Consider the following 24,872-nt stretch of genomic DNA (forward strand, 5'->3'; position numbering starts at 1 on the left):
ATGGCAATAGGCAGAGACAGGATGAAGGGTTTGCCTCTGGTGAAAAAGATACTCTAAAGAATATGCTGCAATCGCCTGGAGTAATTCAAAGAGAAGAGTTTTAAAAAATTATCTTAAGAATGGAAGCACCACTGGCATAATCACATAGCCTTTCAACAGGACTACTAAGAAGGTGACAAAACTATTTACAGTTTTTGCTTTGTTCAGAAAAAGAATCACTTGTGTGACTTCACAGCCAAGCCCTAACATTCTATGCTGCTGTTCATATCTGAAAAAAGTTGTTATCACTTAAAAACAAACAAGCAAACAAAAAAACCTCGCTAGTGAAATTTCTATCTGGTAACAGAAAACATGCGAGTAAAAATGTTTGCTTTTTTCGTTTTAAAGAAATTAACATTCTTGGAGGAAAACAAATTTTTAAAAAATCATTTGTTTCTCGCTTTCTCACCTCTATCATAATACCCCAATTCCCAAAATTATCCACGCTTCCCAAAACAGCTTCCTCAAAACTTCTAAGTCACCACAGCCTGTGACTTATTGTTATTAATTATTCCCAAATCCACTTAGGCCCTCCCGTCTATTCTTCACAGTGCAGAGAGCAACCTTGAAATATATGAAACTTTATCACTTCAGTTTCCTACTTAAATCCTTTAAGTAGGATGCATAAACCTTAAGATAAAGCCCAACAGTACTTCCATGATCAGGCCCCTAACATTTCAGACTCATATTTTTGTAGTCTTTTCCTCCACATGCTTTAACTATTATCCATTCTTTCATTTTCTGTAACAGCCATCTCAGGCCTCATGCATGACCTTCCTGGAAGGGTTTCTGCTCAGTGACCAATGATCCCATTTGCCTGAGACTTAGGGAGTTTTCCTGAGAAACAGGAATTGAGTTAGTCATTCTACTTTTTGTCCACCACCTCCACCTATCAAACACCTAGTTATTGGTCTAAATGTCACTTTCTCAGGAAACCTTCTCTGACACCTCCTCACCCCCAGCCTACACACATTAATTTATTCCCTTCTGTCTTAACATTCATCACATTGAACTTGCTTTTTAAATGTCTGTCTTTCCTTACTACATTATAAACTCCAAAGTATGGATCCAGTATTTTGTTGACCATTACATCACTAACACCAAGAACTATGTCTTGTTTATGTGTCTAGGAAACGAGTAATTATTTGTGGAATGAATAAATCAATCAGTAAAAAAGGTTCATCTGTGATGGCATCAGAGTCGAGTAGTTTTTTCTTCTTCTTTAGGCTAAGGGAGACCCGGGAAAATTTGACGATACATTCACTATTCAATCTTCTTTAAGGTCTCTAATCTAGAAAGCTAAGACAATTAAATGCTCGTTCATCCAACATATATTCAGGATAAGACTGGGAAGACATTAAACAGTCTAAATTCTAGTCAATCCCTATTACAAGTATTCCTCTAGATAATATTCCTACCCAGAAGAGGGGATTCTAGGTAACAGGAACAATAAGTATGATCTAGTTTATGAGAAACAAGGAGACAGGAGGGAATATATTAACAAGTAGTGGGGGGAAAGCCTATTGAGTGGGGCCAGAAAGACCCAGATGTTGGGCAATATGGAGCACCTGGAAGTTAAAGAGTTTTCACCTTAATGGGTTTTTTAATTCTCATAAAAGTAGTAATGATCATTACAAAAAAAAACAAAAAACAAATAAACAAAAAAACTTCGAACCAGAATAAAAGTCTAAACTAAAAAAAAAAAAAAGAAAAAAATCCATAATTCCACTTCCCAGAAGAATCTTTTATATTTTCACACTATACACAGGGAAATGACATAGTTGAAGGGAAAAAAAAATTCTTACTAAGTTTCCAATTCAAATATTTATTTAGTGTCTACGATGTGTCAAATGCTAGAAATCAAGGATACTATAAGGTTTAGTCTCCACATCCATGAGTGGGAAAATAGAGATGAGTGGAATGCAATGAAAAAAAGGACCCAGAGCTCCTATTTACATGACAGTAATAAGGCAAAGAAATCAGAATTGGCTTTTAAAGGATGAGAAGAAATTTGTCAGGCAAAGAAAGAGAGGAAGATCTCTGTGTATCAGAGGAACCAGTGTGTGTAAAGAAACTTTGTAATCTAAATGTGATCCTTTTCTTCTTCTTCCCTCTTGGCCTCCACCCAATCACTACACTAAACAAGTGAAAGGGTGACCAAGCACAAGACCGAGAAAATGCTTTAAAACTGACTGTAAAGTAGGGAATGTGGAAGCAAGGAACAAGAAAAAGAAAGACCAAAGATTATTATTAAAAAAAAAAGTAGTAAGAAGAAATGAGTTCAACAATATGAAGTCTAACTTTCCAAGTTTGGTCACAAACCCCCAATGGCAATTCAAAACGAAACAGTGTGGGTAGGAGTAATAAATATATTAAAAGTGTTCAACTTTAACAGACATTAAAGAGAGCAAACTGGAACAAGACAACATTTTCCTACTAGTAAAGTGGTAATCTATCAATCTAAGACCTTTTACTGAAAGATGAAGATCAACAGCAGACTGATTACTTGCTTACTTTAAGTGGTCATCTAAATTTTAAAAAGTCAGAACCAGCTTATGGTAAAAAAAAAAAAAAAAGTGTCAAATCAGAAGTCACCCATGTAGTTTGTCCCAAATTGCCATTAAGAAAATTTCTATCAGATCTTTGAAAGATTTCCAATAGCTAGCTATGAAGAAAAGATTCATGACCCAGCCATGCTCTACTTCATAAAAGAGAGTTCAACCATCTGCCTAAAAGAAGATATAAAAATACTTTGTCCCTCTCCTTTTATTTAGAAACCCAGAGTCTGCCTCAAAGAAACTAGTTAGTTTGCCCTTGCTAAGCCATTTCATTCTACGCAGAGGCAGGTTTTGTGGCAGCTAGTTCCTTACCCTCCTTCTCTCATCCTTCTACAAACCATTAAGAGACCACCATGTACTACAAAAGCAAGGAAGCATCTATCCACATACTGTGTGCATGTAAGGTTCAGGTGGAGCTGTATACAAGCAGAAAAACCTGGATTGGCACATGGCTTCCTGGGAAGTGTAGTCATACAAGCAAAGTGTTGTGTTATGGGTACAAGGCTAGAATCAGGAAGTGCCCTAACAGTAGCACATGCTAGAAACCTGGCTAGGATAAGATCCCACCACCCTAGCCCAGAATCATCTTATTAGAGTAATGTCTATTAGCCACTGGAACTCAGGCTAGGAGCTTTGTATTTATCTACCCGCAATACACCTAAGAAGAGGTTTCACTCACAATCTCAGTCAACCATAGAGGCAAGGACAACACAAAAAAGTTTCTGACAAATGTGTATCAGGTTATATCAGTTATCATTCAAAGGTAATAAGCAGAAATAATGCAGTACAAGGAAGAGTGAAAATTATTCTTCACATAGAAGCACAGTCTGACTTAGAAAGTATATTACACTTCAGGACAGAGAACTGACTTCCAAACACTGTCTGGCAAACTCTATGAAATAGTCATATAGAAAGAGAAAAGACCAAGATCAAATAAGAGTAATTTAAAAGAAAAAGGAGCAGGGTTAAGTTTTTAAAAGATGCAAAGAATCTAAAATTTCAACAGTAGAAATAAAGCCCAATGGGAGATGGTAAAGGAAAATCAGATGAGTTATGATAAGGACAAACATGTGAGCAGCTCACAAAAAGGACAGAAATGATAAGCCAGCCTAACTATTATAAGTGTTTCCAAGGAAGAAAATAAACTAAAGCAAAATAACCAAATAGTTCAGGAAATGAAAAAAAAGAACCAAGTTTGAAGACTGTAAGAAGCTAATGTATCAGGCAACATCAAAATACATGTACAAAAGATGATCTGTCAAAAATATTTCAATAAAATAAAAAAAGAATTCCTACTACTATCAGGCATAGGAAGCTCTGAAACAAACTGATTAATGCAAGATGACATCAAATGATATCTACAGAATTTCTAAGGACATTAATGATTTGGTAATTACTAAATGTCTTCCAGTTACTCCTACTAAAAAATATTAGCTGAAAATGTATGCTAGCTAACATACATGAATTAACTTAAAAGACTGAGAAAAATGTCAATGAGCACCAAATCTATCTCAATAAAGTTTTTAAAATTCGTGTTAACACTGAATGTAATTACTAAGATAAGTTTTGAAAGAAAATAAAGTTAAAAATTAAGTTAAACACATGACATGGGTAAAAAATATACTAACAATATTCTGAGGTCTCAAGCTCACCATGAAGGAGAAAAGAGAATAAAGTGAGTGAGGGTGGGTTAAGAGAAAATCATAGTCTTCAGATATAGGGTGAGTCAAAGTATAATTTTCTTTTTCAGGCTGACAAATCAGAAAATTTTACTTTTAAAACTTAGATTTACACTTGAATTCATTTAAACTATAAATTAATGGACTTGGAAAACAAAATGTATACATTCAAAATATCTGAGATAAAAGCAAACCAAGTATAAATAGCACAAAAAGAAAACACTAACAGATAACTGGAAAAGAAAATGTGATCTATACATACCATTAATGGAGTATCACTGAGTCTTAAAACGAAATGCTACAACATGGAAGAACCCTGAATACACGCTACATGAAACAAGCCAAACACAAAAGGCAAATATTGTATGATTCCACATACATGGATCACTTAGAACAGGCAAAATCATGAGACAGAAAGTAGATTAGAAATAGGTTACTAGAGGCTGGGGTAGGGAAGAATGGGGAGTTAGTGCTTGATGAGTATAGAGGTTCACCTGGGGAAGATGAAAAAGTTCTGGAGATCGGCAATGGTGATGGTTGTACAACATGTAACTGCATTTAATGCCAAGGGATTGTATACTTAAAAGTGGTTAGGATGGTAATTTTATGCCATGTGTATTTTATAATTAAAGAAATCATGAAGAATCATTAAAAAACAGTAAGCATTAAATGAGAGAGACATACCCAATAGAATTCATTATGCCAATAAACATAAATGTTTTAAACATTCATTTTGGATTAACAAAAATAAACTACACGTAATTTAAAAGAGACACAACTAAAACAAAAAGGCATGGAAAGACAAAGCTGGATAATAATTTATTGAACAAAGAAATATAGTATGGATAGGAATTTAAAATAAGAAAAGTACTAGGTTAAAAATGATTAAATATAACAATAATTTTTATTGATGAGGTGGAATCTATAATGAAGATCTTTACCAGTATAGAATTTACACATGCACCAAATAATACTGTATCAAAACACATGATAAAATTCACTAGTCATGAGAACGAAACACCAGCCACACAGATGGGGAGAAAATAATTGCAAAAGAAATATCTGATAGAAAAGACTGTTACCCAAAATATACAAAGAACTCTTAAAACTCAACAATAGGAAAATGAACCACCCAATTAAAAAAACAGGCAAAAAATTTGAAGAGATACCTCACCAAAATGACATATGTACAACAGATGGCAAAGAATCATTTCAAAAGAGGCTTAACATCATACACCATTAAGAAATTACAAATTAAAACAATGAGGTACCCCTACACACCTATTAGAATGGCTAAAATTCAAAACACTGACAAAATCAAATGCTGGTAGGATGTTGAACAACAGAAACTCTCATTCACTGCTGGTGGGAAAGCAAAATGGTACAGCCACCTTGAAAGACAATTTAGCAGTTTCTAAAAATAAATATACTCTTACCATTCAATCCAACAATCAGTCCTTGGTATTTTCCCAAATCAGCTGAAAACTTACGCCCGCACAAAACCTAAACACAAATGTTAACAGCAGCTTTATTTCATAACTGCCGAATGAAGAAGCGACCATGATATACTTTTGTAGGTGAATGGATAAACAAACTGTGGTACACTCGGACACTGAAATATTATTCAGTGCTAAAAAGGAATTAGCTATCAAGCCATGAAATGATATGGAGGAAACAAACACATATTGCTAAGTGAAAGAAGTCAAGTTGAGAAGGTTACATCCTGTGTGATTCCAACCATATGACATTCTGGAAAAGGCAAAACTATGAAGAGAATAAAAGCATCAGTGGCTGTCAGAAATTTGAGTGAGGAGGGGAAGAGATGAATAGGGAGCACAGGACATTTTTAGGGTTGAAAAATTATTCTGTATGAATAATTTAGACACATGTCCACATTTGTCCACACCTGTAGAATATAAAACACCAAGAGTGAACCCAATATAAACAAGACTTTGGTTGACAATAATGTATCAATGTTGGTTCATCAATTATAATAAATTAAAAGAAAATGAAGTTGCCACACACTGCAAGATGCTGATGATAGGAGAGGCTGGGGTCGGGGAGGGCGGAGCTCAGGATGTAAAGGAACTCTCTACTTTGTGCCCAAGTTTGCTGTGAACCTAAAACTGCTGTATAAAATCAAGTATATTAAGAATTTTTAAATTACTAGAAATAGAAGAAACTGACACTTTTACTCAATCAGCACATACTTACTGTATACCTTCCCGTCCCAAGCTATAAATAGAATAGCAAAGAAATAAACAAGTAAATGAAAAAAAAAAATAACTTCTGATGGAAGTGTTGTAAAACCCAAACAAAAAGAAGGGCAAGAAGTTAAATATTGAGCAGGGTGGGGTGGGGGAGGGGGGTAGGTGGAGGCTATTTTAGATGGCTGATCAGGAAAGCCCTCTTCAAAAGTTATATATGAAGGAGAAGATAATATTCAGGCAGAAGAAACAAAAATGTAAATTACTGATGTGAGAACAAGCTTCTCAGAAACAATGCTACTGCATAGTCTGACAGATTGAGATTAAAAAATTAATTAGGATTAAGTCATATACTTAATAAGAACTATTAATAGGGAATAATAAATCAAACAAGATAACTTGAATAAAGTTTAACATATATATATGTAACTGTACCCTACAAACAGAAAATTTTCTTTTTAAGTTTCTGGAGAACACTTACCAAATTGGATTATGTCTTATCACAAAGAAACCCTCAATAAATTTAAAAGATATTTTAAAAGACCATAGTCACTAAAAGCAAGTAAACAGTTAATAGAATGACCTTAAATATCTCTTAATAAAGAAATTAACCTAGAACTACCAACTATTTGTAAAGTAATAAATATAAGAATATCATTCATGTAAATTATAGTGCAGCCAAAGCTGTACTCAGAGGTAAATTAAGAGCACCAAATGTTTTCAGTATTTTAAAAAAAGGAACCAAGAATTTACTGAGTTAGAAAAAATATAATAAAAAACGAAAGAAAAGTAGGAAGAACAAAGTAAAGAGAATAGGAGAAATCAGGGAATCCAATAACTGAGAGAATAAATCTCAAATCTGGTTATAAAAAACTGCTAAGCAAACATTTGGCAAATCAAATCAAGAAAAATGATAAAATTACTCTTAAAGATAGAAATGAATACTAGCTTTTAATTATAAGAAAATATTACATACACTTATATCATAAATTTGAAAATCTTAATATATGATCTATGGAAATACAAATTATTAGAACTGACTCATGAATAAGATTCCTCAGTAGACTATAGAATTCACTACAGAGGTTATCAGATGACCAGTATACTCTTATTAAACTAAATTTCTATGAAATTCTCTATATTCAATAAATTCTCTATACTTGACTTAATATGAGTAGGGTTTTGCTTCCTCACAATATATGCCTTAAGGTATCTTTGGATATTAGCAAATTTATTATATAATCTTATCAATAGTTAAAAGACAAAAAACCTTATCATCTTTTAAAAAAGTGTTACAAAAACATTTGATAAAATTCAGAAGCCATTCCTATTTTTGTAAAGTAGGAACAAAAGAAAATCATAAAGAATCACTCTCTAAAACCAACAGCTGCCCTCAACCTTAACTGTAAAAATATCAGAGATATTCCAACACAATTATCGCCCTTCTTATTTAATCATGTCTTGGAGATTCTGCCCAATGTGATAAAGAACTAAAACAGAAATATTGTGACTATTGGAAAACAGGCAAAAGTTATTATTATTTTTGGAGACAACCTGGAAAACATAAGTAAATAAAATTTTATTGAAGTGTGGGAAATTAATAAAATAACAGTGAACACAAAAATCTAGTTACTTACTTCTATGTGCTTATCAGAAATAATGGAAATAAATCAAATTAACAAAAATGAAATTTGTTATAAGTTAAACAAGAAATGCAAATTAACATGTATTTTTTATTTGCCTAGCTATACGAAAATTCTATTAATTTCATTAAGAATGATGATTGTTTCAATGAGGACAGCAATAAAATGAGATTTGCATTGCTAGTAATGGTACACATCAAACCTTTCTGAAGAGTAATTTAAGACTTTTAAATGCTATTCCTTTATATTCAATAATTCCACTTCTAGGAAAATATTCTAAAGAATCAACAGAAAGATATTCACCATAGCATTATTTATATAAAATATTGGAAATAAGTTGCACATTCAGCAATAAGAAAATAGTGAAACTAAGGCACAACTCTATAATGATAATAAGCAAATATTAAAAAATCATTCAAAAAAATTTTGAGAAATGAAAACTTTCAAGTTAAAAAAAGCAAGATAGCAAATTATACAGAATATGATTCCAATTTCATAAAACTACATACACAGAGATTAACATAAAGAACAAGTACTATAAGGAAACATACCAAAATATCAACAGTCGGTACCCATAGGTAACAGAATAAGGAGTAGTAAAAACAAACAAACAAACAAAAAAAAAACACACACACTTTATTCTTTTCCAGTATTTAGTCAGAAAGGTGGAAAAAAGTTTAGGAAAAATTTACAACTGAGATACTTTATCAAACATCTGGCTATATTTCCAGTATTGAATCTGCCAATGTAACTTCTTATTCTTTAATAATGTGCTCTTTAGAACATCTAAAATTTTATCTAAATGCTTTACCCCATCTCGATGCTCATGTGTTTATTATATAACAATTGTGCTTATTCACTAGCCTATAAATTACTAAATAATCTCAAAATTAAAAGGAATAGTTTTAAAAGCTAAGATTATATCTTAAAATATACCTTGTTCATATGAAATAAATTCTAAATGAACGCTTCTATCTTTCCAGAACCTATTAAACATTTATATGAAAAAAAAAATCAATGTAGCAGTCCGATAAGAAAGGTGTAACGAAAACTTCAGTAACGTTCGTTAAAAGTACCCTGTATATATGAATCATTTTTAACCCAGATGACTGAGTTCTTCTTGCACCTCCTCCCTCCTTGATTAGTTTCAACTGGCAAAAACTGAGAAATAACTATTTCTAGATGAATAATTCAAGTTTACAGCACACTGCAAATAAAGGTTATCGATTAACACATTAATATATAGGAACGGTAAGAATATCTAAATCATAACGAAGCTCAGGAAAGACTCAAAGAAAGCGGACTCGAAGGCTGAGATTTGAAGGATGAGAATCAATTAAGCAAATAGGGGTCGAAGAGGGGCATTATCTTCCTTTTCGGAAGTGATGCTTAAAATAAAACCATTACAGTATTACTCTCTGAATTCCTATAATGTAACTAATTTTCACACCAACCTCAAGCTCCTAAAAACATTTTTATATCTGTATATTATATCAGTAGCCGAAATATTTTATTTTTAAAACTCTTTACTTCCCCTTACCACAAACAAAAAAAAAGTCCAGAAGAATTAAGATTAAAATACAATTATTAAAAGTACAAGACAATATAGAAAGTTTTTTGATAATGGTGAAATGGGGAAGATCTTAAACAGAAAGCTTCTACAATTCAATAAGGAATTATAGGTAAATATAGATTGGTACAGCTTTTTAGAAAGGCAATTTGGCATCTACTGAAATTTAAAATGAACACTTAAGAATCCTTTTTATAGAAATACATACATATACATGTGCATAAAGATGTAAGGAGTTCATTAAGGCTTAAAGTTTAATTGCTCAAAATTGAAAATAACAATGACCATGAATAATTAAAGCATGACCATAAAATGGAATACCTGATGACTGTTGAAAAGATGAGCTACAACTATATGTACTAACATGGAAAATAATATATAACGATCAACTTTTTATTTTAAAAAATTAAGGTAAAAACTACACACATGGCACTTATTTCTAATTGCATAAGTAAAAAAAAAAAACAAACAGTAGGTAACTCAAAGAATGGGACTAGAAAGTGAGGAAGAGTAATCTTCACTTTTTGCTCTAAATAACTGAACCTTTCATAACAAGCATGTTCTTCTTTTGGAATGTAATTTTAAAATAAGGAAAAGAAATCTACTCTGGTCTTTACGATGCTTATCTTTGAGGGCTGAGACTAAAGTGATTTTTATCCTGTTCTTTAGTCATTTTCACTGCTTTCCAAATTTTCAATGAGAAATATGCATACTTTTATTTTTATTTTTTAAGCGAGGCAACCCTTGGTTGACCTCACAGATTGCAAGGAAACTGTCAGCTTACAATTCCTTATTTTTTAACTTTTTTTTTTAATTTTTATTTTTTACACCTATAGCATCTGGTCTTCCTAGGTGGTCTCCCATCCAAGTACTAACCAGGCCCGACCCTGCTTAGCTTCTGAGATCAGATGGGATCGGGCTTGTTTAGGGTAGCAGGGCTGTAGCCAAGAAATATGTATACTTTTTAAATCTGAAAAGCCTATATTCAAAAAATCTGTATTTAATTTCAGTGGTGAAAGTATTTTTTTCCTGAAAAATAATTTTTAATTTAACAGTTATGGTCTCAGAAACTTGGTCCTGAGATTCCAACCTCTTTCACAAAGTAGTTTTAAATTTGTTTAGAACAGAACATTTGCTGTAGAAGTAATTAAAAGTAAAATCTATTTTAGAATGGAGTATTAACTGTTTATTAAGCACTTAAGCACTGCATATACTAAGTACTTCATTTGCATTATTTTATTTGCTCTAAATAGCCCTATGAAATTTGTATTATAATATTATTATTCCCATTTTACATATGAAAAATCAAGCCTTGAAAAGAATGCATATCTTGTCCAGGATCAAGTAAAGGAGTCAGGATTCAAATCTAGATCCTCAGCTCCTAACCACTTGGGATATATGGCTAAGTACTAACGAATCTCAGAGATAATAAGCTAGAATGCAAATCCTGCATGAGTGTTCAGAATGACTACTCTTAATCAGGTTAGTGACCCTGAAATGAAGTAGTGAAATTCAATTTTGATCACAGAAGAAAACAATCAGTATTTTTTCAAGGCAATAGAAGCTATTTTTCCTTCTTTCTGCTTCTTTCAAGGTACAAGAAGGATACAAGAGACAACTCAGATTTATGAGTAATTTAACACCTTCCCTCTGATTAGTCTGAAATTAGCCCTCTAACTGGAAACAAACTGATCAGAACGCTGAAGCCTTAAACAAGGCCAAGATTCAAGTTTTCATCAAAAGTATAAAATTTAGAAAGCCAAACGAAACGTTATACTTGAATATCAGAATAATCAATATTGACAGATAGGAAGGATTTAATAGTACCTACTTATTTTATCCTTAGCTATTTGAACAAGTTCTCTTTTTAAACAAGTATAATGAAAGTTTATCCTTAACTACCTGAACAAGTTCTAAGTTTCCTCTTTTAAAAAGAATAATTGAAAAGAAATATACACTACTGTTAACCATGTCTTGGAAACAGGCCTATCCTAAACATCAGAGAAATACAGGAATCCCTTTTCATCTGTTTAGTAGATATACTCTAACTACAAACTTACTGTGACTTTATGAATTTGGGTTCGCAAGGTTAGACTTCAATGTCACAAGGTCTGGAAGAATAACTTTTCCTTTTAATAATTGGTAAACCAGGAATCAAGGTCCTAAGGGAAACAGAATACCCAGGAGCTCTTCCTTAGTAAAAGTATCTGCTTACAGAAAGTAATGGCAGAGAGGCTGACATCATCCACCAAGTTTCACAGGCCAACATTTCTATACCTTAACCCCTTAGGCCAACAACACTTCCTATTAAGTTAAGGACAACTGACACTACCAAATGATGTCAGTATTGAAGCTCAGTACTATGTCATTTAGGTAACAATGGACTACTTAGTGAAAACACAAATTCGAGTTAATTTAGATTAACCTCTTTCACCAAAACCTGAAAAGTGGGTTTAAGACCCACATTTTGATGTTCACTTTTCACAACGTCATTCAGTGTTCTTGCCTAATAGCTAGAAAGGTTTAAAAGCCAAGGATGAAAGAACTGCCTTAAATCAATATCCTTAAGAGAACATGAATAAAGTTTTTCACTTATGTATTTTTTTGTACAAATACATACATACGTACATACATACATATATATATGTGTGTGTGAATGAGTTTTATACATGCCTCAGAGCTTCTAGAAAAGTTGGCAAGTTCTAACCTGCTTTAAAAATTACTATTCACTGCTTTCATCCCAATCTAACTTCATTTAATGTTATTCTTTTGGATAACTCTACGAAAACAAAAACCCCAGAGAAAATTCTTGTACATTTCAATATCCTGCCTACTTATAAGAGCGGAAGAGTCAAACAGAGCAGGGGAAAAAAACGTGACGTGCACAACCTTGATCCAAAACACAGCTCGTCGTAGTCTAATTTTAGGCCTAACCATTTTATCTTTTTACAGAAGTTAAAAAAGAAAACTATAGATCACTTGTAAAGTAAAACTGAGATAACTCTATCAATGGGAGTTGGTATTCTTTATCAAGGAGGAAACAAATCACGCTCACACTGCCCAGAATATTCCCATTAAAATTAAGATACAAGAATGTGTACAACCTCATATCAAGTGACAATGCAATTACTTTTCAAACTTCAGTTGAATAACTTCATCTTTAAAGAATTAGTCAAAAGGTTGAGCCCACAGAGGAATCTGTGAGAACGTTGTGTGTGTGTGTGTGTGTGTTGTTCTAAAGAAAGCCAAACATGGTTAAAAGGCAATCTTCACCTAAATTACCAAAGAAGCAAAGAAGCAAATATTCACCTCCTGGCTGAAGATCAAACAGGAATCACAAGAAGATCCGAAAGTTCTGTTCTTAAGCAGAAGCTCTCAAACTCCCGGAAAACTATGTTTTTACTAATGAGGAATATGGAAGAGATTACAGATTATAGTTTAGAAAGAGTAAAGGTGCTCGAGACAATATATGCCTGAGTAATGAAACCGGGATGAACAGAGAGGGTAGTAAGGAGGGGCTGGGACTCAGTAAGAGAGTAAAAATCAAGGAATAAAACTTGAGACATCTAGTCAAACACTAAAGTAAATGGAGGAAAGGAAGAGGTTGAAACGCGAGAGAAAGGAGAAAGGGCAGAGCCCGTGGCTCGACACAGTTCAGGGCAGGGCTGGGTCCAGGAAGAGTTAGCCCTCACCTGCCCGGCAAGCTTCCCATTTCGAGCTAAAGCCGGAGATGAAAACAGCCCTAGGGAGCAGACAATGAGCCACCGCCCCAGGAGCCGCGGCTGCAGGCACACAGGTGGTGGCTGCCCCGGCCCGGCGCGCGGCAGGTCTGCTGCCCCGGGCCGCTCGCGCCTGCCAGGCCGCAGAGAAGGAAGAAGGAAGGGGAGCGACTGCCCGCGTCCTGGCCCGTCCGCACACTTACCCCAGGCGAGGAAAGGTCCCCGCCCCAGCGAGGCGCCTCCGACCGAGCTCCCGGCAGGCTCCGGAGCCGCCCCGGGCAAGCGCGCGACTCAGGGCGGGGAGGGGACGGAAGGGGAAGCGGGACAGGAAGAGGAGCCGCGCAATAGCACAGTCGCTGCTACCGCTAGGCCGAGCAGCACCCGAGCCCTGCGGGCGCCGGGAGGGGAGGGCAGGGAGCCTTCGGCAATGGCGACGGCCGGGGCCAGAGGGGAAGCGGAACAACCGCCGCCGCTGCGCGTGGCCACAACCCTAGGGGCGGGCAACGACGGGGAGCGGGGAGGGGCGGAGCCAAGACCCCTCCCCTCCCGGTCCCAAGCCTGGAGCTCCACGGGGCGGAGAACGGCACCGCTTCCCAATGGGCGGGCTCGCGTGGGGGTTCCTGGGAGTTGTAGTTTAGAGATGTGTGCTGCTTCCCTCTCCATTTCTCTGGGTATTCTTTATATTGAGACAGCAGTCCTTCATTTAACTCAGCATTGTCTCCAGTCAGATCTGTGCCGATCGAAGATGCTGACAGACAATTGCTGTTATATGAATCTGCTATATGTTTCTGGGAATTCATTATCTATTTTGCTATTTACCTACAAACTTACTATATTTTGCAACTAAATTTAGTCCCACTTCTTTGCAAATTAAAGCGTGTTTTATCTTTGGAGGAGTTATCAACATATTCACTCATCCTACAAATATATGAGTTAGTCTAATATGTACCAGAGACTGTTAAAGTATTCAGAGATACAAAGGTGAACATGAGTCACTTTGCCTTTGTGGAGCTTACAAATATTAAAACACAATAATTAAAATAATGATATCTAGTATGAGGGAAAAACTGGGGAGGTTACTTTGGAGAGGGTGACTAGAGAGGCATCTTTAAGGAGGTAACATTTAAGCTGAGAACAGAAAGAGCGAGCCACGAGAAGCACCCAGGAGAAAGCACTACAAACAGAAAGAGGACAGAAGGGCTTGCTAAAGTCAGTTAAGGAGGCCTTAAAAAAAAAAAGAAAAAAAAAAAGAAGGCCTGTGTGGCTGGAGCTTAGGGCATTAGAGTAATTAAAACATTAGAGTAAATAAGATTCAAGTCAAGAGGATCTTGAATGCCATGGTAAGGAGTTTGGACTTTATTCCAAGAGGCTATTAAATAGTTTTAAGCAGGTAAGTGATGTTATCTGGTTTACACTTTAAGATCACTAGACTGCTATGTAGAGAATGGAGTATAGAGATACAAGAACAGAACTAGGGAGGCAGTAATTATGACTGTCTCTAGGGAGAAAGGTAGTCAGATTGTGCTTATCTATAGAAGTAAAGCAAAACTTAATTGACATGGAGTACAAGAGAAAGTAATCAAGAAGCAATATGACACTATTAGATAACCTGAAAAAGTCTTCATTATTAAACATATGGAAATTCTGGATAAAAAAGAACATCTTTTCAAAGGCATAACTAAGCTTTCAAGAAAGAGAGAGGAATGCCTCTGATGTCTTTCAAAGTCCACACTCAACCCAAAGTGGAAGCAAGAAACCAGAGTGGTAATCAGGACAATGAAGCCATGGTGGTGTTGAGGATATCTACTTATCTCAGAAATCTCTATGGTTTTACTGGTTGCACAGGAGAGAGGAGATCAAAGACAAAGCCTTAGCCTATATATGGAGTTAGGACTGTGATCCTGCATAAGGCTGGGAAACTTGAAGGGCTACACCATCCAAGAAGAGAATGGAGAGAAAAAAAACACCTCCCTATAGAAACACCAACCCAAGGAGATAAGCAGACATTTCTGTTTTAGCCTAGATTTGGCATGAAGGGGAAAAATTTTCCCTTTATATTTCATAACCACAGTTTCCTTTACATGGGTTTTAAAGTTCAAATTTATAGTTTCCACAATGTCCAGGAAATCTCTGAAAAGGAACCAAATAGAACTTCAAGAAATAAAAAACATAATAATTGAAACCGAAGTCAATGTTTGGAATAAACAGCAGATTACATACAGTTGAAGAGAGAATTAGTAAACTGGAATACAGAACTAAAGAAATTACTGAGAGCGGCCCAAAGAGGAAATATGGAAGATTAAGAGACATGGGGATAGATTGTGAAGGGCTGCCATAGGCTTAATGAGAACTCCAGGAGAGAGGAGAAAGAAAAAAAAAGGAGGCACTGTAAGATACTGCTAAGAATTTTCCAAAATTGATTAAATACAAGGGCATTCAGATTCAGGAAACAAAGCAAGTCCCAATCAGGACAAGTAAAAGAAATCTTCTCAAAGTAAAACTGCAGAATACCAAAAATAAAATGACCAGAAAGAAAACATAAAAACATATAAACAACTATTAAGTCTACTACAGATCTCTCAATTGCAACAATGGGTGCCAGTTGATAATGGAAAAATATTTTCAAAGTACCAAGAGAAAATAACCAAACTTAGAAATGTACACATAGCTAAATTATCAGTCATATGAGTGAGGGTGAAATAAAAATATCATCAAACAAAAACAAAGATGTTACCAATGACAAAGACCTACTAAAGAAACTACTTAAAAAGATATACTTCAGGAAGAAAGTAGTTTCATTAGTAAGGTGAGATGCAAGAAATCAAGCAGATAGCTAAATCTACCATCCTATCGCTGTTTAGGACAATCCTGAAGAGCATACTTAGTCTATATTATTTCATTCTCTCACAGCCTACCAAATCTTACAGTCAACTTCCTGCCAATAGCATATTTTGTAAGTTTGAAGGATGATACAGATAGGTGTTGGTCACCTCACTCTAATTTATCTCCATATCATATCAATCAGCATCAATTACCAAAATATAGATGAGTACTTTGAAATGAACAGAATACATCTGACTAGGATAATCCTTAAGCTCATTATATTCTGAAAAAATTAAAGCTGCAATAGGTTTTTCCACTTCCCAAGTATGTATGTATGTACCATCCTCTGTGAAATCTAGCTAAAATATCTAAGTTCCTGGTAGAGTGAAACTAACTCTCTCTCTCTCTCTCTCTCTCTCTCTCTCTATCTCTCTCTCTCTCTCTCTGCCTCTCTCTCACACACACACACACACACACACACACACACACACACACACACCACCCTCTGACCCCCACAACCCTTAGCTGAGGTAACTTGCATCTCTGTTCTTTTCATCCAAAAGAATATAACACAATACTTTAAGAAAAAGAAATCATAGAATACTGGAACACAATAACCAAGAGAACCAAGACCATGCACAGAATTACAAAACTGATTTTAAAAAAATAAAGTGCTTAGTCATTTTTTAAGTCCAAAGAAGATAATATAAAGAGTTCAAAATCAGAATTGTTCTGTTCTATCAAAAGTGATGTCATTTGTGATCATTTATCAGGCAAGAATGATCATATCAAAATATTCTTCACTCACATTCACAATATTTTACCCTACTGAATACCTGTATAAATGAGTAAATGGCTGAATCATGTTCTGAGCCACAATCTCAAATATTGCCTTGAAAACTTGTTTAAACATTGATGAAATTGGTTCTGATGTGCAAAAGAAAATAAAGATTCCTCTCCTCTCTCTCTCTCTCTCTCTCTCTCTCTCTCTCTCTCTCTCTCTCTCTCTCTCTCAGTGGTTAAATAGTACCATGTTAACCCCACCTGTCTAACCAAGTTCTAAAATGTTGTCTGTTGATTTTACTGAATCTTAACTGACACATAATTCTATTTCGATGCCATTATATTATTCTATTGTGACAGAAATGCTTGTAAAACATGGAATTCTTTCTTGTAGAAATCACTAAAGATATAAAACTAGATTGGGTTGAAATTTTAGTTATTTTAAAGATGTCTAGTATTTCTGCTTTATGGCATTGGTAGCCTCTTTCAATATGTAAGTTCTCAAACACATCTTCAAAAAGAACTGTTATGACTAATCAAGCCATATATGTCAAGTTATAAAAGGTTTATTCCCATAAAAACACCAAAATGTTTTAGGAAATTAAGCAGTGATAACATATATAAACATATATCACATCCCATTACTCTATTTAAAACAACTGCATTGCAACATACCCTGGATTTTTAGCTTCTGTTTTGGAACATGCCTGGTCCAAATAAATTGCCCTGAACAAATATAATGGTAAATTTGCCTTTTTATTTTTTAATTACCTTATGGCACTTATTTTATTTTCTACTTTTTTTCCAAAGAACAACAGTAAATCAAGAACTTTTGTTTACAAAGATTTTTTTTGTAAATGGCCAACTTAATATACTCTTTAAAATGACAATCTGAATTGTCTTCCTGACAAATTAAGTATGAAATCAGAACTAAATATTAGTATTAGTGTTTCATCAAGCTCTTTGTTAATTCATAGATTCAAAAGCAGTATAAAATATAGGAGAATGGAAATGTTTTAAGAAATAATCAATTTTCATATTAATAATTTCTTACTGTTCTACTTTAATGATTTTCTTTGACACTCTGCATAAATAACTTCAATGTTCTCATAAAATTAACATTTAAGTCAACTCTGATTCATTCAAATTATTTTTATTTATAATGATTTTCTCAATGTTTAGCTTAAATATAAATGTTTCTTTCACCAAGTGAGAGTAATTTGTTTCTAATACATAAAAAACTCATTTTTCTAACCCAAATGGACACATCACAAAATAAATAGTAATTTAACAGAATTAAGTTTCCTCTTGTCACTTGATGCTTGAGGATTATCAAAGGCCTACACAACAGAGCACTAAATTTTGGAATTAGCTGAGAATGGCCCAAAATTTCCTCTAGTAAACATAATTTTAGCTAAAAATGAAGACAAAAGACAAAAGTAGTGATATAATTCTAGAAGAACACTTCTAGTCACAAATGAATAGGTCTTATTTAGATTTATAAGCAGCATTTAACCGCATAAAACTTATAGGGAGAAATGGCCATATTTGAAAACAGCAACGAGGATCAAAGTAGAACACAGGATGGTAATAAGCAAAGTCACAGAACATACTAAAGAGGTATGTATAGTTAGTCCCACTGGAACCTGCAGAGTCACATTCTTATATACCTATGGAGAGAGATCGATAGAGAAGTTAGAGACATTGAAAATGAATGTCCTAAGTGATAACACTATTTATTTTTAATTTTTTTCTTTTAAATATCTTTCAGCCAATGCTACACTACATGTAACAGGTTTGAATGATTCTTTTGGATGCAACGTTTAATGTAGACAAATCAAAATCAAGTCCTATAATAATTCTGAAATTCTAATTACTTTTGACTTTTCTATCTCTTACATTGAGTTGAGCATATTCTTTAAAAAAAAATGTTGGCTATATGCCAATAAACATTTACTTCCTCTATGTTTCATATTAGAATACAGAATTCTAAGTTGAAACCATAAAAAACATTAAAACAGCACTAAAACTAAAATATTTGTTTGTTTTGCTGTTTCCCCCAAACAGCTATTTAAAGTTTGTTTGTTCACAAATTTCAAAACTGAATGTATCCTTTACTGTTAACATCAACCTACTAGTGATACTGATTAGCAATAATAAAATTCTCCTATATTCAACTTAGTTTTTATTTTCTATCTGGTTTTGAAGATAAAGAGTTCAATTAGAAACTCTGGGAAATTTCATGGTTTAAAAATAGGTTTTAAAAACATTAAAATTAGGTAACTTGGGATTTTTTTTTCATTTTTTTGTCTATTGAAATATAATAGACAATTAGTTGCTTGTATTTACATTGTACAATTCAATGAGTTTTTATCCACTTACAGTTGGCATACAATATACCAGTTTCAGCTGTATAGCATAGTGATCAGGAATCCACAAAACTCGCAGAGTGATCACCCCATTAAATCTAGTACCCTGCTTCCCCCTTACATATTTATTACATTGTTAACCATCTTCCCCATGCTACACTCTACATCTTCATGTCTATTTTGCAACTATCCATTTGTACCTCTTAATCTCTTTGCTTTTTTTTTGCTGTCCACCAATGCCCCTCCTATCTAGTAACCCTCTAAATATTCTCTGTATCTATGAGTTTATTTCCTTCTGTTGTTGTTGTTGTTGATTTTGTTCTTTAGATTCTACATGTACCTGAAATGATGCGATATTTGTCTTTCTCTATCCGACCCATTTCATTCAGTACAGTACCTTCTAGGTCCATCAAAGCAATATCTTTTTTCATCCCCTTCCTTTTAGTCTGTGTGTGTCTTTTAATCTGAAATGAGTCTTTTGTAGGCAGCATACGTAGGAGTATTTTCTTATCCATTTAGCCACTCTTTCTTTTGGTTGAAGCATTTAATTCTTTTCCATTTGAGGTACTTGTTGATAGGAATGTAGTTATTACCATTCTTTATTCCTGTTTTTGACACATGCCTTTCCTTCTTAAAAAAGTCCCTCCAACATTTCCTGTAGTATTGGCTTGGTAATGATAAATTCCTTTAGCTTATTTTTGTCTGGGAAGCTCTTTATCTGTCCTTTGACTCTGAATAATAGCTTTATGGATAAAGTATTCTCGGTTGTAGATCCTGGGTCTTTATCACGTCGAATATTTTTTGCCAAACCCTTCTGTCCTGCATAGTAGTACCTTTTGAGAAATCAGTTGTGTCTCCCTTATAGGTAACTGATTTTTTCTTGCTGCTTTAAGATTCTTTGTATGTAACCTTTGGAATATTAATAATGATGAGTCTTGGTGGGGCCTCATTGGATTCTTGGTTTCAGGGTTTCTCTGAGCTTCCTGGGGGTTGTATGTCTATTTCCTTTACCAGATTAAGGAAGTTTTCCATCATTATTTCTTCAAATATATATTCAACATGTTGTTCTCCTTCTTCAGTTACCCTTATGACACAGATATTTTTACCTTTAATAGGGTCCCATAGGCTCCTTAAATTATTTTTATAAATGCCTTAGCATCTGATCTCTTGCCATTCTGATTGTGTGTCCTTGGCTTTCCCATCATCCAAATAGGGCATTTGATCCTTTTTTTATTCACTTTGTTTATTCCGTTTAATATATTTCTCATCTCAGATAATGTGTTCTTCATTTCAGACTGGTTCCCTTTCGTAATTTACATTTTTATTTTTTATCTCTTTGTTGAAGTTCTCACTGAATTTATCTACACTTCCCCCAAGTTCATTGAGCATCTTTATAACCAGCGTTTTGAACTCTGCATCTGTTACATTGCTTGACTCTATTATATCTGGATCTCTGTTCTGTTCTCTCATATGGTTCTGCTTCTTTGTCTTCCCATTTTGGCTGCCTTTCTGTGTCTGTTTCTATGTACTACACAAAGCTCCTAAGTCTCCCAGTCTTATTAGTGTGGCTTTGTGAAGTAGATGTCCAGTGGCACGGTCCTGAGAGGAGTTTAGCTGCAGGCCAAATTTAGGCCAAGCCTGTGCCCCTCTGGGGCCACCTGTTAAGATTCAGCAAGCAATCCACAGATGCTGTGCTTACAGTTGCCTCAAAAGGCCACACCATAAACCAAGGCAAGCTGCCTGCAGTGTGAGTCTAGGCGCTGTTCAGCAAGGAGCACCTGACTTACTGAGGATATACTTGGATGTGGCTTGGGTGGGACCACAAGTTGGGGGAGGTGGGATTTCAGGGGAATCCCCTGGGCAGAGCGACCTCTGTTATCCTGTTTGATGACATTTGGGCTATGGCAGCACTGAGTCTGCACACTGGGAGGGAGCTGGGCTCAACAGAAGAATAATGGATACCGCTGGCACTTCTGTACAAAGCAAGTCTCGCCTCGGCCCTCACTCCGACAACTCAATGTCTCCCTGTAGGTCCCTGGTGCCCCCTGTGCACAGCACTGGTGCTGAGAGCGAGCAGGTCCATCATTGCAAAAGTCTGCTTGTGAGTACGGCCCCTTTAAGAGGCATCTGCCACTGCCACAGACACTAGGGACTCAGCAGCCTCACATCCTCGTCCCGTCCTACCTTCTGCCATTGCAGGGTGATTTCTTAGTTCTCTCCCTAGTTGTATGCCTTGTTCATCTAGATCCCAGGCGATTTTTCCTTGCTATTTGCTCCTTGTTTCCGTCACAACTTTGATTTGGTCGCCAGAGGAATAAACAGAGCCTCTATCAACTACGCCATATTTTTTCCCCTTGAACTTGAGAATTTTTATTTTTGGTGTCCTTTTATAAATATCTAGATTATAATTTCACATCCCCCCAAAAAACATATTACCAACACAATCTGTAATAAAGGGGTATTTGAAAATTATCTTTCAAAAATTGGCATCTTAAACAATCTCTGGTATAGATCACCACCTTAGCAATGGTCACCTATTTTTCTGGTATATATAAACAAGATATATAACACAAAGGAAAAAGAATAAAACTGCTTAATTATGACCTCCCTTTTTAAGTTACATGGTCTTAAAGAGAACTGAATTCAAAATGTTTTAATAAAATATTTATTTTGTAGCAATGCACACTATCAATTTTTATAACCAATAAATCATAAACACTAACCATACTCTTCACTTACATAAGAAAATCAAATGCAATTCTCCATATGTATTTTAGAGTTTGGAAAAGAATTCAGATACCATATATGTGATATTGTGATTTATAATAATACATATTTGGTTTTCATTCACCTTTCTGGCTCTTGGCTTCCAAAATCCTTGGAATTTCCTAAGTGTTGACTGTGAGCCAGGTATCTTTTGTTATCTTGATGAAATGATTTTGGAAAGCACCTAAGGATGAGGGCTGGTTGCAAATGGAGCCAAACATGTAATTAGAGGGTCAGAACTTTCATTCCCACCTCCTGACCTTCAGAGAGAGAAGAGGGGCTAGCGGCATTATACAGAGACCACTCCCAAGAGAGGAAAGAAGTAGACTATGTTAACTATAAGAGGTAAGAAGAAAACAGTAGACTCCTTAGACAAAGCCAGTGTTAATGAAGTATTAATAGTTACCTAATAACAAAACAAGTTGGGAGGTCAAAAGTATAAAAATGGTCTTAAACAGCCTAGTTAGATATATAATAGCAATAAAACTGTCTAAAAACTAGCACAGCTAAATTTTATTTTCCTTTTTTCACTTGTTTGGTGAAATATAATAAATTTTGTTGTTCAAAAATTAAAAATTTTTAAATAAAATAAAGTTTTAACTAGATGGACATACTAGTTTTTCTCTGCCATTCCACACCTTTAAAAAAGCATATCAGAGGAGAAAAAAATGGCATAGATGATCCAGGCTCTGTTTTTCCCTCTGGCAACCAAATCAAAGTTGTGATGGAAGCAAGGAGCAGCAGCAAGGAAAAATCGTCAGGGATCTAGAGGAACAAGCAATACAACGGCAAAAGGTAGGACGCGGCACTGCCGGGTCTCGAGAAGCTGAGTGAGGCGGAGGCTGTAGCAGTGGCGGATGCCTATTAAAGGGACCACATCAGAGAGCGGATTTTCGTGGTGAAGGACCTGCTCGCTCTAAGCACCAATGCCAATTTGGCTTGTGCGCAGGGGGCACCAGGGACTTACAGGAAGACATTGTCGGAGTGAGGGCCAAGGTGAGATTCGCTCTGTATAGAACTGCCAGCGGTACCCATTGTTCCCTGTTGAGCCCTCTCCACTATCTGCTCCACTGGTAGCGCAGCCATAGCTGAGACTTCATCAAACTGGATAAGAGGTAGCTCCACCCTCTAAAACCCCGCCTCCCCCAACTCGCAGCCCCACCCAAGCCACATTCAGGTATATCCTCAGAAAGTCAGATGCGTGTTGCTGAGCAGCACCTAGACTCACACTGCAGGTAGCTGGCCTTGGTTTCTGGTTTCTTGGTTTGAGGCAACTGTAAGCACAGCATCTGTGGATTGCTTGCTGAATCTAAATAGGTGGCCCGGAGGGGTAGAGGTTTGGACTAAACTTGGCCTGCAGCTGAACCCCTCTCAGGACTGTGCCACTAGACACCTACTTCACAAAGCCACACTAATAAGACCGGGAGACTTAGGAGCTTTGTGTAGTACATAGAAACAGACACAGAAAGGCAGCCAAAACGGGAAGACAAAGAAGCAGAAACCATATGAGAGAACAGAACAGAGATCCAGATATAATAGAATCAAGCAATCTAACAGATGCAGAGTTCAAAACGCTGGTTATAAAGATGCTCAATGAACTTGGGGGAAGTGTAGATAAATTCAGTGAGAACTTCAACAAAGAGATAAAAAACATAAAAATATAAATTACGAAAGGGAACCAGTCTGAAATGAAGAACACAATATCTGAGATGAGAAGTATATTAAATGGAATAAACAAAGGAATAAACAAAGTGAATACAGAAAAGGATCAAATGCCCTATCTAGAGGATGGGAAAGCCAAGGACATGCAATCAGAATGGCAAGAGATCAGATGCCAAGGCATTTATAAAAATAATTTAAGAAGCCTATGGGACACTACTAAGGGTCCAAATATCCGTCTCATCGGTGTAACTGAAGAAAATCAAGATGTTGAATATATATTTGAAGAAATAATGATGGAAAAGTTCCCTAACCTGGTGAAAGAAACGGACATAAAACCTCAGGAAGCTCAGAGAATTCCAAAAATCAGGATCTAAAGAGGCCCACACCAAGACACATCACAATTAAAATGCCAAAGGTAAAATACAAAGAATATGAAAAACAGCAAGAGAAAAAGAAATAATTACTTATAAGGGAGCACCCGTAAGACTGGCAGCTGATTTCTCAAAAGATACTATGCAGGATAGAAGGGCTTGGCAAAAAATATTCGACAGGATGAAGACCCAGGATATACAATCAAGGATACTTTATCCAGCAAAGCTATCATTTAGAGTTGAAGGACAGATAAAGAGCATCCCAGACAAAAATAAGCTAAAGGAATTATCACCACCAAGCCGGTATTACAGGAAATGTTAGAAGGACTTCTTTAAGAAGAAAAAACATGTATCAAAAACGGAAATAAAGAATGGTACATGCCTATCAACAAGTACCTCAAATGGAAAAGAATTAAGTGCTTCAACCAAAAGATAGAGTGGATGAAAGGAAAGGAAAACAAGACCCCTACATGTTGCCTATAAGAGACTCACTTCAGATTAAAAGACACACAGAGACTAAAAGGAAGGGGATGGAAAAAGATATTGCTCTGATGGACCTAAAAGGTATTTAAGTCAGACAGAGAAAGATAAACACTATATGATTTCACTTACATGTGGAATCTAAGGAATAAAAAGAACAAAGTAAACAAAAACAGACTCACAAATATAGTGGACAATTTGGT

At 35.4% G+C, this 24,872-nt stretch overlaps 2 protein-coding genes and 1 pseudogene across 2 annotated transcripts in view; all 3 read right to left on the reverse strand.

Annotated features, from left to right (window-relative positions):
* PAK2 (p21 (RAC1) activated kinase 2) overlaps window positions 1-13,805 on the reverse strand; it is a 77,459-nt gene extending 63,654 nt beyond the window's left edge. Inside the window, exon 1 of the mRNA XM_039850519.1 lies at window positions 13,619-13,805. The gene's annotated coding sequence lies outside the window, so the exon portion shown is untranslated. The remainder of the gene's footprint in view (window positions 1-13,618) is intronic.
* On the reverse strand, window positions 10,524-10,642 carry LOC120593077 (uncharacterized; annotated as a pseudogene).
* Window positions 13,806-18,716: 4,911 nt separating the features above from the next.
* Window positions 18,717-24,872, reverse strand: part of PIGX (phosphatidylinositol glycan anchor biosynthesis class X) — a 21,527-nt gene continuing 15,371 nt past the window's right edge. Inside the window, exon 7 of the mRNA XM_039850576.1 lies at window positions 18,717-19,251. Within this exon, the coding sequence (XP_039706510.1) occupies window positions 19,214-19,251 (38 nt within the window). The 3' untranslated portion in view covers window positions 18,717-19,213. The remainder of the gene's footprint in view (window positions 19,252-24,872) is intronic.

The sequence above is a fragment of the Pteropus medius genome, unplaced genomic scaffold, assembly GCF_902729225.1.
Source record: "Pteropus medius unplaced genomic scaffold, Ma_sr-lr_union100, whole genome shotgun sequence".
Lineage (NCBI taxonomy): Eukaryota > Metazoa > Chordata > Mammalia > Chiroptera > Pteropodidae > Pteropus > Pteropus medius.